This window comes from Scyliorhinus canicula, chromosome 6, assembly GCF_902713615.1.
Source record: "Scyliorhinus canicula chromosome 6, sScyCan1.1, whole genome shotgun sequence".
In the NCBI taxonomy this organism is placed as follows: domain Eukaryota; kingdom Metazoa; phylum Chordata; class Chondrichthyes; order Carcharhiniformes; family Scyliorhinidae; genus Scyliorhinus; species Scyliorhinus canicula.
The window spans coordinates 176,683,142-176,695,605 of record NC_052151.1 but is presented as its reverse complement, the minus strand read 5'-3'; the positions used below and the strand labels follow the sequence as shown (position 1 = coordinate 176,695,605).

At 41.6% G+C, this 12,464-nt stretch overlaps 1 protein-coding gene across 1 annotated transcript in view; it reads left to right on the top strand.

Annotated features, from left to right (window-relative positions):
* Positions 1-8,410, top strand: part of slc17a5 (solute carrier family 17 member 5) — an 80,265-nt gene extending 71,855 nt beyond the window's left edge. Inside the window, exons 8-11 of the mRNA XM_038800482.1 lie at positions 2,111-2,243; positions 4,044-4,191; positions 6,656-6,746; positions 7,337-8,410. Coding sequence (XP_038656410.1) covers positions 2,111-2,243; positions 4,044-4,191; positions 6,656-6,746; positions 7,337-7,456 — 492 coding nt within the window. The 3' untranslated portion in view covers positions 7,457-8,410. The remainder of the gene's footprint in view (positions 1-2,110; positions 2,244-4,043; positions 4,192-6,655; positions 6,747-7,336) is intronic.
* Positions 8,411-12,464: the final 4,054 nt, after the last annotated feature.

Below are 12,464 nucleotides of genomic sequence, written 5' to 3'. Positions count from 1 at the left end.
TGTCAGTAGTGTATCTTCCATAGTCTGCTTTATCGCTGACTGATCCATTTGTGACATGAGAGCCATAGGAATTGAATGTTTCCCCAGGCACTTCTTTAAGGCCTCAATCATCTGATTGAATAAGGTATCATTATCCGCAAACTTAACTCTTGTCAAAACCAGGAGCCTATCCATATTGGACACACTAGCACAGTCTAGTAACTTAAATGCCAACACATTGTGGAAATTCCAGGTAGTGTTTGTGCAGCCTTCTGTATAGTCTGCTAAATTCAATTATGTAGTCCTCAGTAGAGACATCCTCAGTTTTCTGGTATCTATCGAATTCTGACCATGCTTCAGACGTGCTTAACAAGTCATCCTTTTGATAAATCTTTTCCATAAAACGTAATAGAGCCTCCAGACCTTCTGAGTCTAACTCTTCCCATTCCAGTTCTGAAAATACTTTGCTTCGGATTTTACTCTAATAAAGTAGAGAGAGAGCCAATGTCAAGGTCCCTGTAGCTTCTTTACATATCAGTGCCAATTATTGGATCAATGAGACATCTAATTGGAATGTTTCTTAACTCATTCCTTAACAAAGCATTTGGATCTTGGGCAGCATATTGAGTGCAAAAGTAGAGAAGTAATGCTGAACCTTTGTAAAGCTCTGATTAGGCCACAATCGAAGCATTCATTTGCATCCAGTTCTGATCACCGCACTTTAGGAAGGATTTATGGATCCTTGAGAGAGTGCAGAGGAGATTTACCAGAATGTTTCCAAGGACGAGATAATTTAGCTACAAGTTTGGGTTGTTCTCCTTGGAGCAGACATAGGTCTACTAGACTATGACAGGTTTAGGTCCATTAAACAAAGAAAAAAACTATTTCCATTAGCTGATGGTACAAGATCCAGGGAGATAGAGTTAATATTTTGGGCAAGATATATGGGAATATGTGACGAAGAACTTTTTAATGCAGCAAGTGATAATGACCTGGAACTGCAACCTATGAGGGTGTGGAACCGGAGATGATCAATGATTTCAAAATGAAATTGCGTGGGCACTTGAAGGATATAAATGTAAAACCTCTGATTCGAAAAGTGGGTGACCTTACTTTGTAAATGTAAGCAAGCTATTTACCTTGACTGATCATGGGACTGCAGGTTACAAGTGTTAAATCAAGAAACTTCAAGGGAGGTTGGATGAATTTCCCGCAATTATTCCAAATGGTTATTCCCGTACCAGCCCCCCGAACAGGCGCTGGAATGTGGCGACTAGGGGTTTCTCACAGTAACTTCATTTGAAGCCTACTTGTGACAATAAGCGATTTTCATTTCATTTCATTTCATGGGATACAGAGCTAAAGCAGTTGATCCTTTTTTAATTAATCACATCAAAACTAGGTTATGGAAATGCCTAACTAATCCTCCATTCAACCTGATTTTTGCGCACCATGTTGAGCAACATCTCTACATAAACTTGTACTCTTCCAAAACTCTGCTGCCCATGCCTTAATTTGCACCAGATTCTGTTCACCCAGTGCTAGCTGGCTCCCAGTCTGGCAACTCAATTCTCATCTTTGTTTTCAAATTCTTTCATGGCCTTGTCCCTCCCAATTTCTCAATCCTCCCCTACAAGTCTTTGAGATCTCTATGATTCTCCAATTCTCGCGTATTCCTGATTTTAATTGCTTCGACCATTGGAAATGGTGCTTTCAACTGCTTAGGCCCTAAACCCTAGAATTTCTTCCCTGAACAACTCCCCTCCTTTCAGATGCTCCTTAAAGCCTACCTCTTTGACCAAGCTGTCAGTCTATCCTTCTATCTCCTGTGGCTCGATGACAAATTTTGATTCATGCTCTTGAAGTGCCTTGGGATATTATTTACATCAACAATTAATGAAGCACTTGCATCTCGTTATGGTTGAGTAGTGCAATTTGAGTTACTATTGTAAATGTTTACTTGATAGAAATTTGACCTTTGCTTGGAAGATTGTTTGTGGGGAAAGTCTATCAATGGGCAAATTCTGCAATATATGTGGATAAAGAATATTTTTGTTAGATTCTAGTATTTGTGTTCAATGTGCTGCAGAATTTTGTACTGCTATATAGCTAATTGCTGTGTTTTATGTAGAATGGCTTTTTATCTGCCCTACCATATCTCTTCTGTTGGATGGTGATGATCAGTGCTGGGTTGATTGCTGATTGCCTGATTAAAAAATATAATTTTACTACATCTGCTGTTCGTAAAATGTGCACCATAATAGGTAAGGTGATTAGAATTTTTACTTTTTATGGCTGAAAATAATTCTAAGAACTATATTTTTAAAAGCTGATCTGGAAGTTTCTTACAGTACAAATCTAACAATTATTGGGACTTCTAAAACCTAGACGGCATTAAGCAAAAAAGTTTAAAAATTTGATTTAATATTCCGCTGGAAGTTTTTGTTTAAAAAGGACTTCACTGTCATTGTAGATAGTAGAAATGAAGTTGCGAGGTAGATGGGTTTGTAGAAAGATTGTAGAAAATTAGTTTAAAATAGGCAATGTTTTGAAATTTGTGCACACTATATAAATAGGAGGCAGTGTAAATGAACGAGAGCACATTTTGATGGATCTTTGACATGATTAGCCACTAGGTGGAGGTGCAATTCAATGTTTAGCTTTAATTCTGGAAGGAAGGAATCAAATAAAGAAGCTTTTGCTAAATTGAACAGTAATCCACAAAGTGCACTCGGGGTAATTGTGTGTAAATTAAACCATTGACTAGAGTTAGGCTGTGGTTTTCTTTTTAGATAAAATAAACAAAGAGTGAATAAGCATTAGCAGAGTTTGAGTATAAATCAAAAAAGCCTATATCGTTGCTGCACAAGTCACTGTTCAAGCCCTGTCTTATCAGGTTTGTGGTCAGAATTGACTATGAATAGGAAGGGAAGTCAGCTGAAACTTCACCAGGGTTTATATAGCTGTGGAATAAACGACAAAGGAAGACTTTTGAAATGGACAATATAAATTAGTTTGTAGCAATTAGGTTTATTTTGGGGACGGAGGAATCAAGAGATGTTCAGAGTAGGTGGGGATGATGCATTGAAAATACATGATCGTTTAGGTCTTGTGACATTTGCAGTTTGTACTCCTATGCATGATTAATATCACATATGGTTACAAATAAATGTGTAAAATATGAGGTAATGTGTTAAATTATCGGATGGTTTTCATAATCTTGTCTTGTATTCCCTTGCATTTAGAAGGTGAAGAGGGGATCTGTACAGCGATTCCCAAATGTTTTTGTTTAATGGACCATTTTTCGAATCTATTGATAATAAGACCAAAAGGTATAGGAACAGAGCACAGTGGTTAGCACTATTGCTTCACAGCTCTAGGAGTCCGAGGTTCGAAGTCTGCACATTTCCCCCCCCCCCCATGTCTGCGTGGGATTCCCCCCCCCGGGTACTCCGGTTTCCTCCTACAAGTTCCGAAAGATGTGCTGTTAAGTAATTTTGACGTTCTGAATTCTCCTTCAGTGTACCCAAACAGGTGCTGGACTGAAGAATGTCCAATTCACCTAACCAGTCTTTTGGGACTTGGAGGAAACTGGGGCACCCGGAGGAAACCCACACAGACACAGGGAGAATGTGCAGACTTTGCACAGGCAGTCACCCAAGCCGGGAATCGAACCCGGGTATCTGGCACTGTGAAGCCACCGTGCTAACCACTATGCTACCATGTACATTATATGCCTTAAGGCAAAGATCAGAATGACCTTGTCACTCAACATCTGTTTTAAAGGACCATGTTGAAAATTTGAATCTGCTAGATACTGATATTAATCAGCAATTGTATAATTTAGCTTTGTACCTCCACTGATTGCCTTCAAGCTCACCTCAAAATATATAGAGCTATAAACTAATATTAAAGGCACCCTACCATGCCCCATTGGTTAATTCCTTAATTCAAAAGTAACCTAGAATCTCAAGTGAGTCTGCCAACTACCCTAGCATGTGCAAAAAGCATGTTGCGATTCCTTGTTTTCAATACTTACAGTAACAGTCTTTGATTTCATTTAGGTATGATCGGACCTGCAATTTTCCTTGTTGCTGCTGGATATGTAGGCTGTAACTACAAAGTGGCTGTGCTATTTCTAACAATATCTTCTGCGTTGGGTGGCTTCAGCGTATGTGGATTCAATATTAATCATTTGGACATTGCCCCATCGTAAGTGAATTAATCAAAATTATTGCCCGTGGTTTCCTAATTCTGCTGATGGAAAGTAAAATCATCTTCCATGTGTTTTCCTTTAAATACTCTTTTACAATGAAGAAATCTTTGGAAAATAAATTAATAAATTGCTTCCCCTCTCAATTGAAGGTTGTTGAGAATAACCCGAGTGACATCCTCCATCTTATTTATTTTGTTGGTCATTGGCAGATCTTCGTTAACTGCAATGATCAATATTGCAATGAATTTCATACTGCAATTGGCATGTTTTCAATCATTGTATATTATTTATTCGGCTTCATTTAATACAGAAGGAATGTCTGATTTGTCGGTATTTACATGAAATCAGACTAATTTTAAATTACCTCTGAAAACAGGAAGATCAAATTTGTTGAGTAACAAAATAAGGTTGCTGCTCCTACAGTTGAAACTAACTCGCCACTGGCACTGGGTTTCTCTAAGGAATAACAGAACTCCTCCCTGTGCTTCCAAACAAGGGGTTAGCAACAAACGTTTAATCTTACAAGATACCCTTTCCCTTGGATACATTTTCCAGACCCAATAGTTATGTTTAAAAAGAAGCCAGTTCATCCAGATTTTCTTTGAGTTAAGATAAAGTAAGTTTATAATTGGAAGGAGTAATACGACAAGGGAGTACTCAATGAATGGCAGGACAGTAGGAAGCTCAGATGAGCAGGGGGATCTTGGGGTGCTTGTCCACAGATCCCTGATGCAGCAGGACAGGTTAATAGGGTAGTTAAGGCATACGGACACTTGCCTTTATTAGTAATTGCATAGATTATAAGAGCAGGGAGGTTATGTTGGAGCTGTACAAGACTTTGGCGAGACCACAGCTGGAGAACTGTGTTCAATTGTGGTCACCGCACTATATAGGAAAAATGTGTTTACATGAGAGGATGCAGATGTGACTCACCAGGATGTTGCCTGGGATGGAGCATTTTGGCTATACAGGGGCTGGATAAGCTCGGATTGTGTTCTTTAGAGCAGAGAAAGCATCTGATTTGAGGTATATAAGATTATGAGGGGCATGGACAGGGTGGATAGAAAGCAGCTTGTTCCCTTAGTTGAAGGGTCAATTACAAGGAGGCATACGTTTGAGGTGTAGGGGAAAGTTTTTTTCACCCAGCGTGGTGGTATCTGGAATGCATTGGTTAGGAGTGTAGTTATAGCAGGAAATCTGACTATCTTTAAAAAGTACTTGGATGAGCACTTGAAACGTCATAATATTCAAGGCTAGGTAACCGGTTTAGCTGGGCAGCTGGTTCATGATGCAGAGTGAGGCCAACTGCACGGGTTTAATTCTTTTACTCGCTGAGGATATTCATGAAGGCTCACCTTCTCAACCTTGCTCCTCACCTGAGGTGTGGTGATCCTCAGGTTAAATCACACCAGTCATCTCTCCCCCTCAAAAGGGAAAGAAGTCCATGGTCATCTGGGGCTATGGTGACTTTACTATGGACGTCGAGCTGGGAAGTGGAATTAGTGTAGATTGAGTAGTTTTTTGTCGGTGCAGGCTTAATGGGCTGTAGATCCTGTTCTTTACTGTGTTTCTACTAGAATGTAAGGATAAATGGTAAAACACGTGCATCTGCAGTCATGAGGATTAGATATAAAAATTCAGTCCAATAGTAAGTAAATATTTTAATTAATTTATATGGAACAGTCCTTGAGTTGAAAGAAGTAGATGATGAATTGAAGCCGTTACAATTGTTTTATCAGTATAGTTGGCTTCTGCTGTGGAACAGATTCATCAGTCAGATGTCCTTGGTTTGATAGAGATTTCAGAAATTCCCAGCTGAGATCCCTCTGCTGGCTTATTGACTTTCACAGAGCAAGAGTTTTAGATGTTCCTGCAAAAACTGACTATATTTGCAAGGGCCCTGCTCGGTTCCATACTTTTCATTGTGGCAAACACTTAGCTGCTTTTCTCATAGTACACACAGACCGGAAAAACAGCACAGGCTGATAGCAAGCAGGCTTTTAACTCGCAAATATGTATATGGCCTGTCGAGACCACTATACCTAGGGTCTTGGAGATGAAAGGGCCATTATGTCCCTTTGTCCTTACTGGAGATGGTTATCAGTCTTTGGATGGTTTTACAAGTACCTTGTCTGGAAGCACAGGGAGGGGTTCCATTGTTCCTGAGAGAAACCCATTGCAGTAATACCCGTCAGTGGCTAGTTGTACATTCTCAGCCATCTTTAATGTCTATGTCCATTTTTTTAAATATACGACTCAGGTATTTTTTAAAGACCAATATAAATTCCAGGATTTCTTCTCCATTGTCATAAGCTGCAGAGCCGTGCTGGAGTCTGTGCCCCTCATTCAGCAATTACACTATTGGACAATGTTTTGAGGGTAGAGGAAGAAATCTTTCATTTTCTGTAGTTATATGTAAGTTTATTACAGAAGCTAAATTGGTTGCTTAATCATTACCAGGTATGCAGGAATTTTACTTGGAATCACAAATACATTTGCTACTATCCCTGGAATGGTAGGGCCAATTGTAGCCAAAGCCTTGACATTCAATGTAAGTATAAGTCTCTATATATCCTTACCAAGTGAAAATCTTTGCATGTTAACTTTCTCATCTTTGGCCTACATCTGCTTGTTTGGAAACAGTGTTTGGCTGTTCCTGGGCCAATAAAATACTATATCCTGACCTGTACATCATAGTGGTAGGCAAATATACTTATTATTTCAGATAACAATTGGGTAGTTTTGAAATTTGGTACTAGTTATTGAAAAGGTCTTGAAAATGTCCCCAAAATAATTAACCAGTTTGAAATATCAACTGATGTACAAAATCACACTTGTGCATCAAGTGGAACTGTGTCCTGAATAAAACATGATTTATTATAAATAAATATGTTTCTAACTTGTCTCTGCAAGACTATCCACTGACAGATTTCCTCTGCATAATTTACAATGAAATCATAAACTGTTCAAAGTATTAATTAATAGATATATTTAACATGCGAGGGAAATTATGCTCTCTTTGATACTAGCATTGCTAATGACTGATTGGTTTGGCTGTACATTTTACATTAATATACAGTCCGTGTATGTTGCTCTAAAATCAGAATTCATTCATTTTTATTTTTCCTCTTTACTCCACAGCATACAGTTGCACAATGGCGAACTGTATTCTACATTGCTGCTGCTATTGATGTATTCGGTGCTGTGTTTTTCACAATTTTTGGGAAAGGTGCAGTCCAGTCCTGGGCAATTAATCACTGACCATTTCTCATGTGACCTTTTTTGTACTTTTTAAACTTCGATCATGTGACCTGAAAGTGCCTCCATTGTTTTGTTACCATATGATCTGTACCTGTACTCGTCATTTCACATTGCTGTTGTTTCACTTGCTGAGTTTTCCTTTTATTACTACTAACAATAGTTACCAGATAATCTAATTGCATCCCTTTATCCTGTTTAATCCAAGGATTATGTGACTATTCAAAAAGAAGTTACCAAAGCATTTTCAGGCCATGTTTGTGTATAAATTTTAAATGCTGTAACCAAATAGCATCCACAACATTCAAACTTGTCGCTACATTAATTTAATGAAAGAATTAAGTCGATCATTTGTGATAAATCATCCAGTTAGCCAATATCATTAGATACCAATTTTTATTCTTGGTGTAAAATGTGATGTCCTAGTGTCAAGAATCATTGCGACTAAACAGTGCCTTTAATCTGCAGAATTTCTTAATCTGCGACCAGCACCTTGAATCCCACAATTGTATACAACTAAGTGCAATTTAATCTGTGTATGTAAAAACAAATAATGAGTCCAGCAGTATGCTGGCATGATGGATATGGATCATTAAACCGAAGAGAAAGACACCATCAAGCTAAAAGTAATGATTTGCACAAACATATTGAAAAGTGGAAATCCAGTAGACTGGGGGAATTGTACAAAACAGCAATGAATATTTGGAAAGTACAAGTGCAAGAAAGGAGAATGACCATAAACAATGGCAGAAAGCATACTTGTTAAATTTATACTTTGTATATGTCTTCACAATAGAGTAAGATGATAAAATAGCAAGGGTACAAGGGAATCTTAAAAATAAGTTATTGAGGAAAATTGTTGTATAAACTTTAAATGAATATACTGAACAGCATCCATGATTTCCAAACTTCCTGTAAATTTGTTTAATAAAGAAACTAAAGGCTATCTGCAGTAAATGATCCATCTACTCATTTATTATTAGTTATCCACTTTTATTTGTGTATAAAGTAATCTTTATTATTGTCACAAGTAGGCTTACATTAACATTACAATTAAGTTATTGTGAAAATCCCCTAGTCGCCACATTCCGGCACCTGTTTGGGTACACAGATGGAGAAATCAGTGTCCAAATTACCTAATTGCACATCTTTCAGGACTTGTGGGAGGAAACCGGAGCACCTGGAGGAAGCCCACGCAGACACCACACAGATAGTGACCCAAGTCGGGAATCGAACCTGGAACCCTGGCGCTGTGAAGCAACTGTGTATGGAATGAGGTGTCAGCATTATCTTTATTTCTGAAATTGTCCAGGTGCGGTACAGGGCAGAGAAGTTGGTGGTAGCTCCAGATCAGATTAACAAGGTCTTTAAGAAATTCTATGAGAGATTGTACAGGTCAGAGCCACCGGGAGATGTAGGAATTTCTAGATGGGCTGGAGTATCCGAGGACAGGGCTACATTAGACGGAGCGATAGTGGAGTAGGAGATAAAAAATACGATTGGGAGGATGCAGTCGGGGGGCAGGGCCGAATGGGTTTCCAGTGGAATATTATAAAAAAATTCAAGGATAAGCTGGCACCCCTGATGGTGGGGATGTTTGGGGAAGATGGTGTTACCACAAGCTTTGGGACAGGCAAACCTTTGTTTCTTATGTGTTTTATAGGCCCATATCATTTTTAAACGTGGATGCAAAAGTATTGACAAACTACTGGTAGGCTAGAGGAGTGTCTCCCGAAGATGATGGGTGAAGATCAGACAGGTTTCGTGAGAGGGAGGCAGCTCTTTTTGAATGTTAGAAGGGTATTGAACGTGGTTATAGCACCCCTGGAGGGGGAAGGAAGCAGAGGTAGTTGTGGCATTGGATGCTGAGAAGGCGTTTGACCGGGTGGAACGGGGGTACTTGATGGCAGTTCTGGAGCGGTTTGGGATTGGACCAAGGTTTTTGCCTGGGTAAAGCTACTATATAAGGAGCCGAGGGCGAGTGTCCGCGCAAATAACATCAGCTCGAGATACTTTTCTCCACTGTGGGACTAGGCAAGGATGTCCTATGTTCCCCCTGCTGTTTGCACTCGTGATTGAGCCTTTGGCCATCATGTTAAGAAGTTTGGGGGTATGGAAAGGGATAGTGCAGGGTGAGTATTTTGTGGTGTCTCGGCTGGGGGTGGGGGCAGGGGTTAGGGCGCTGCCATTTCGTAAGGCAGGGACTCACTTGAGGGTGCAGGTTGCTCGGGAGTGGGGTGGGGCTCCGTAGGTACAACATTTCTAGTTTGGTGGGGAGGGTGAAAGCTGATATGGCAAGGTGGGATGGTCGCCCTCTGTCACTGGCAGGTTGGGTACAGTCGGTTAAGAGGGATTATCCCTCTCCCTAGATCTGTAATGATTTGATTACCTGCAAATGCTTGCATTCCAAGCATTGTCCAGCATCTCTGACTTTGTCTATATAAATGTTTCTGGAACATACCTCGCCATTCACCTGAGGAAGGAGCTGCGCTCCGAAAGCTCGTGTTTGAAACAAACCTGTTGGACTTTAACCTGGTGTTGTAAGACTTCTTACTTGGTTAACCTTGGAAAGGGTAGAGCAGCAGATGGAAATACATGGCATGAAGATCCATGAGATGGAAGAGAGTCTTGGATCATAGGATTGCCTCTTTGGAGGTTGAGGTTTTGTTGATGATGGAGACCCAAAATGTTTCAAGAACCAAGGTTGAAGAGTAGGAGAACAGGTTCAGGTGCCAAAATCTGGATTGTCGGGCTACCGGAGGACATTGAAAGGCACGCATGCCACAGATTTTGTGGTGACTATACTCTGGAAGCTGGTGGGGAAGGGGGGTCCTTTGCTAACCCTCCCGAAGTGGACCGGTCACTATGACAGAAACCAACATTTCTTGATGAAGAGCAGATCTTTAAATGGGCGATGGCCATGAAGGAAAGTTATTGGGAAGGCATTCGAGTTTACCACTGATGAGCTGGGTTCAATGAGGTGGGATTCGGAATGGTGTACCCAGCTCGATTGTGCATCACATTTAAAAACAAGGACCATTACTTTAATGCCCTGGTGGAGGAGAATGAACTTGTGAGGAGCCGACTAGGAGAGAGTTTATTGTGGTTATGGGATTTTGTTTTTTGTTTTTCAGATTTTACAGTCATGTTTGTGTTTTAGCTATTTGGGGTTCCGTGTTCCTCGTGCACATGATAGTGTGGAGTAGTTGGGTCAAAGAACGATGCGGACTCTATTTATTTGCCTAATATACTTTTGTTTTGGTTTAGTTGAGGGTCTGGGATAAGTGGGTGCCTTTTTCTTTCTGACACTGCACGGGTGCTGCTTGACGAGCGGTTTTGCTCATTAACGGAAACACAGTGGGGGTGGGGGCTGCGGCTAAATGTTTGTGGTGGGAGTGATTTCTGTTTTGTTTGTTGGCTGATGTAATGGGTTTAGGTTGGTTGTTTTTTTGTGCTGGGGTGTGGGTGCCTATTTGAACTGGGAGGGATGGTTAGCTAATGTTTGGATAGGTTGACGGGGGGGGGGGCTGTTGGCCGGACAGCAGGAGGGGCGGGTAGTTAGAAGGGGGAGGTAGATAAAATGCTGGCGGTGAGGATCCCCAGAATGCCCCAGGTTCAGGAGGCGATTGATGGCATGCATTGTGTTGCCCTGCAAATACCAGGGCATTGAGGAGTACCCTCTAACAGGAAGGGGTTCCACTCCCTGAATGTTCAGATCTTGTGTGACCACCATCTCTGCATCATGCACGTATGTTCCCTCCACCCTGGGTGCATGTATGACAGATTTATCCTGGTGCATTTGGCGATCCCTGGTGTCTTCAAGGACCACACCAGGATGATGTTTTGGCTGATAGAGGGCAAGGGACACTGGCTGAGGTCATGACTGATAACGCTGGTGCAGAGGCTTGAGACCGAGACAGAGCCCCGCATTGCGACCCCTGCTGTCTGAGCGGTGCACCGGTCAGCTGAAAATGTGGTTCCAATGGCTTGACTGCTCTGGCGGTGCCCTGCAGTACACCCCCAGAGGGTCTCTTGCTTTGTGGTGGTCTGCTGTGCCACAGGGTGACATGCTGAGGAGGAGGAGGGACAGGAGAAGGCCTTGCCTGAGGAAGAGCCGAAGGATAAAGGACAGGAGGCGGCAAGGGTCCAACATGCCAGGAGGACCGGGAGGCCCTCATTGTCTCCAGATTCTTCTAGGACAAGTCTTTGACTGTCAGTCCAATCCCCCACCCTATAACTCTCACACCATTTCCGTCGCTCCTCCATCCCCTCATTTTCCTTCCCTCCCGTTCAATCCCACCTCCTTCAATCCGTCCTCCTTTCCCCTCCCTCTCCCAATCTCCCAGCCTCTTCCCATTTCCAAGTCTTTCTCCCCCCCCCCTCCCCCCCCCAATCAAACCACCAACACCCAGCAAGTCAATTGGGGGTTGGAGAGGAGGGTATTCTGGGGAATTTGATGGGTGGCAGGCAGAACGGATGCCAGGAGAGAGGTCACTGGTCGTCTTCCAACATTGGATGATGGTCCTCCCAGGCGGTATTGCTGACCTTGCTGCGGGTCCTCCGACCCCCTCTGTGTAGCAGGGTGACCCGCCTCTCATCCACGGTGTGACATTATATATAATGTCTAGCCCATTATGGGTTACTGTAATATTCTAGCCGAACACTAGGTGGAGCTGGGGAGCAGACCTACAAAAAGGAATGCTCTGAGTTCTGGGAGAGTGTAGAGAAGGCTAGAGAGAACAGGAGCAGAGCAGAAAACAGTTTAAAATAGTATGCATGAGACAGGTGTTGGTATAGATTGTAGTCTAGTTATAATATTGCTTGTTTTAGGAATAGTGATCGAACTGTATAGTAAGTAATGTAATAAATTTTAGCTTTGTTTATTTGACTTAGTTTTTTGTGGTCTTTGATTACACTATGAATCCATCGTGAGTATTAGCAACACCAAGAACCGCACACAGTATCGAAAAGCCTTGAGATCGGCATCGCCAAAGCGAGGAGCAGGTCTGGC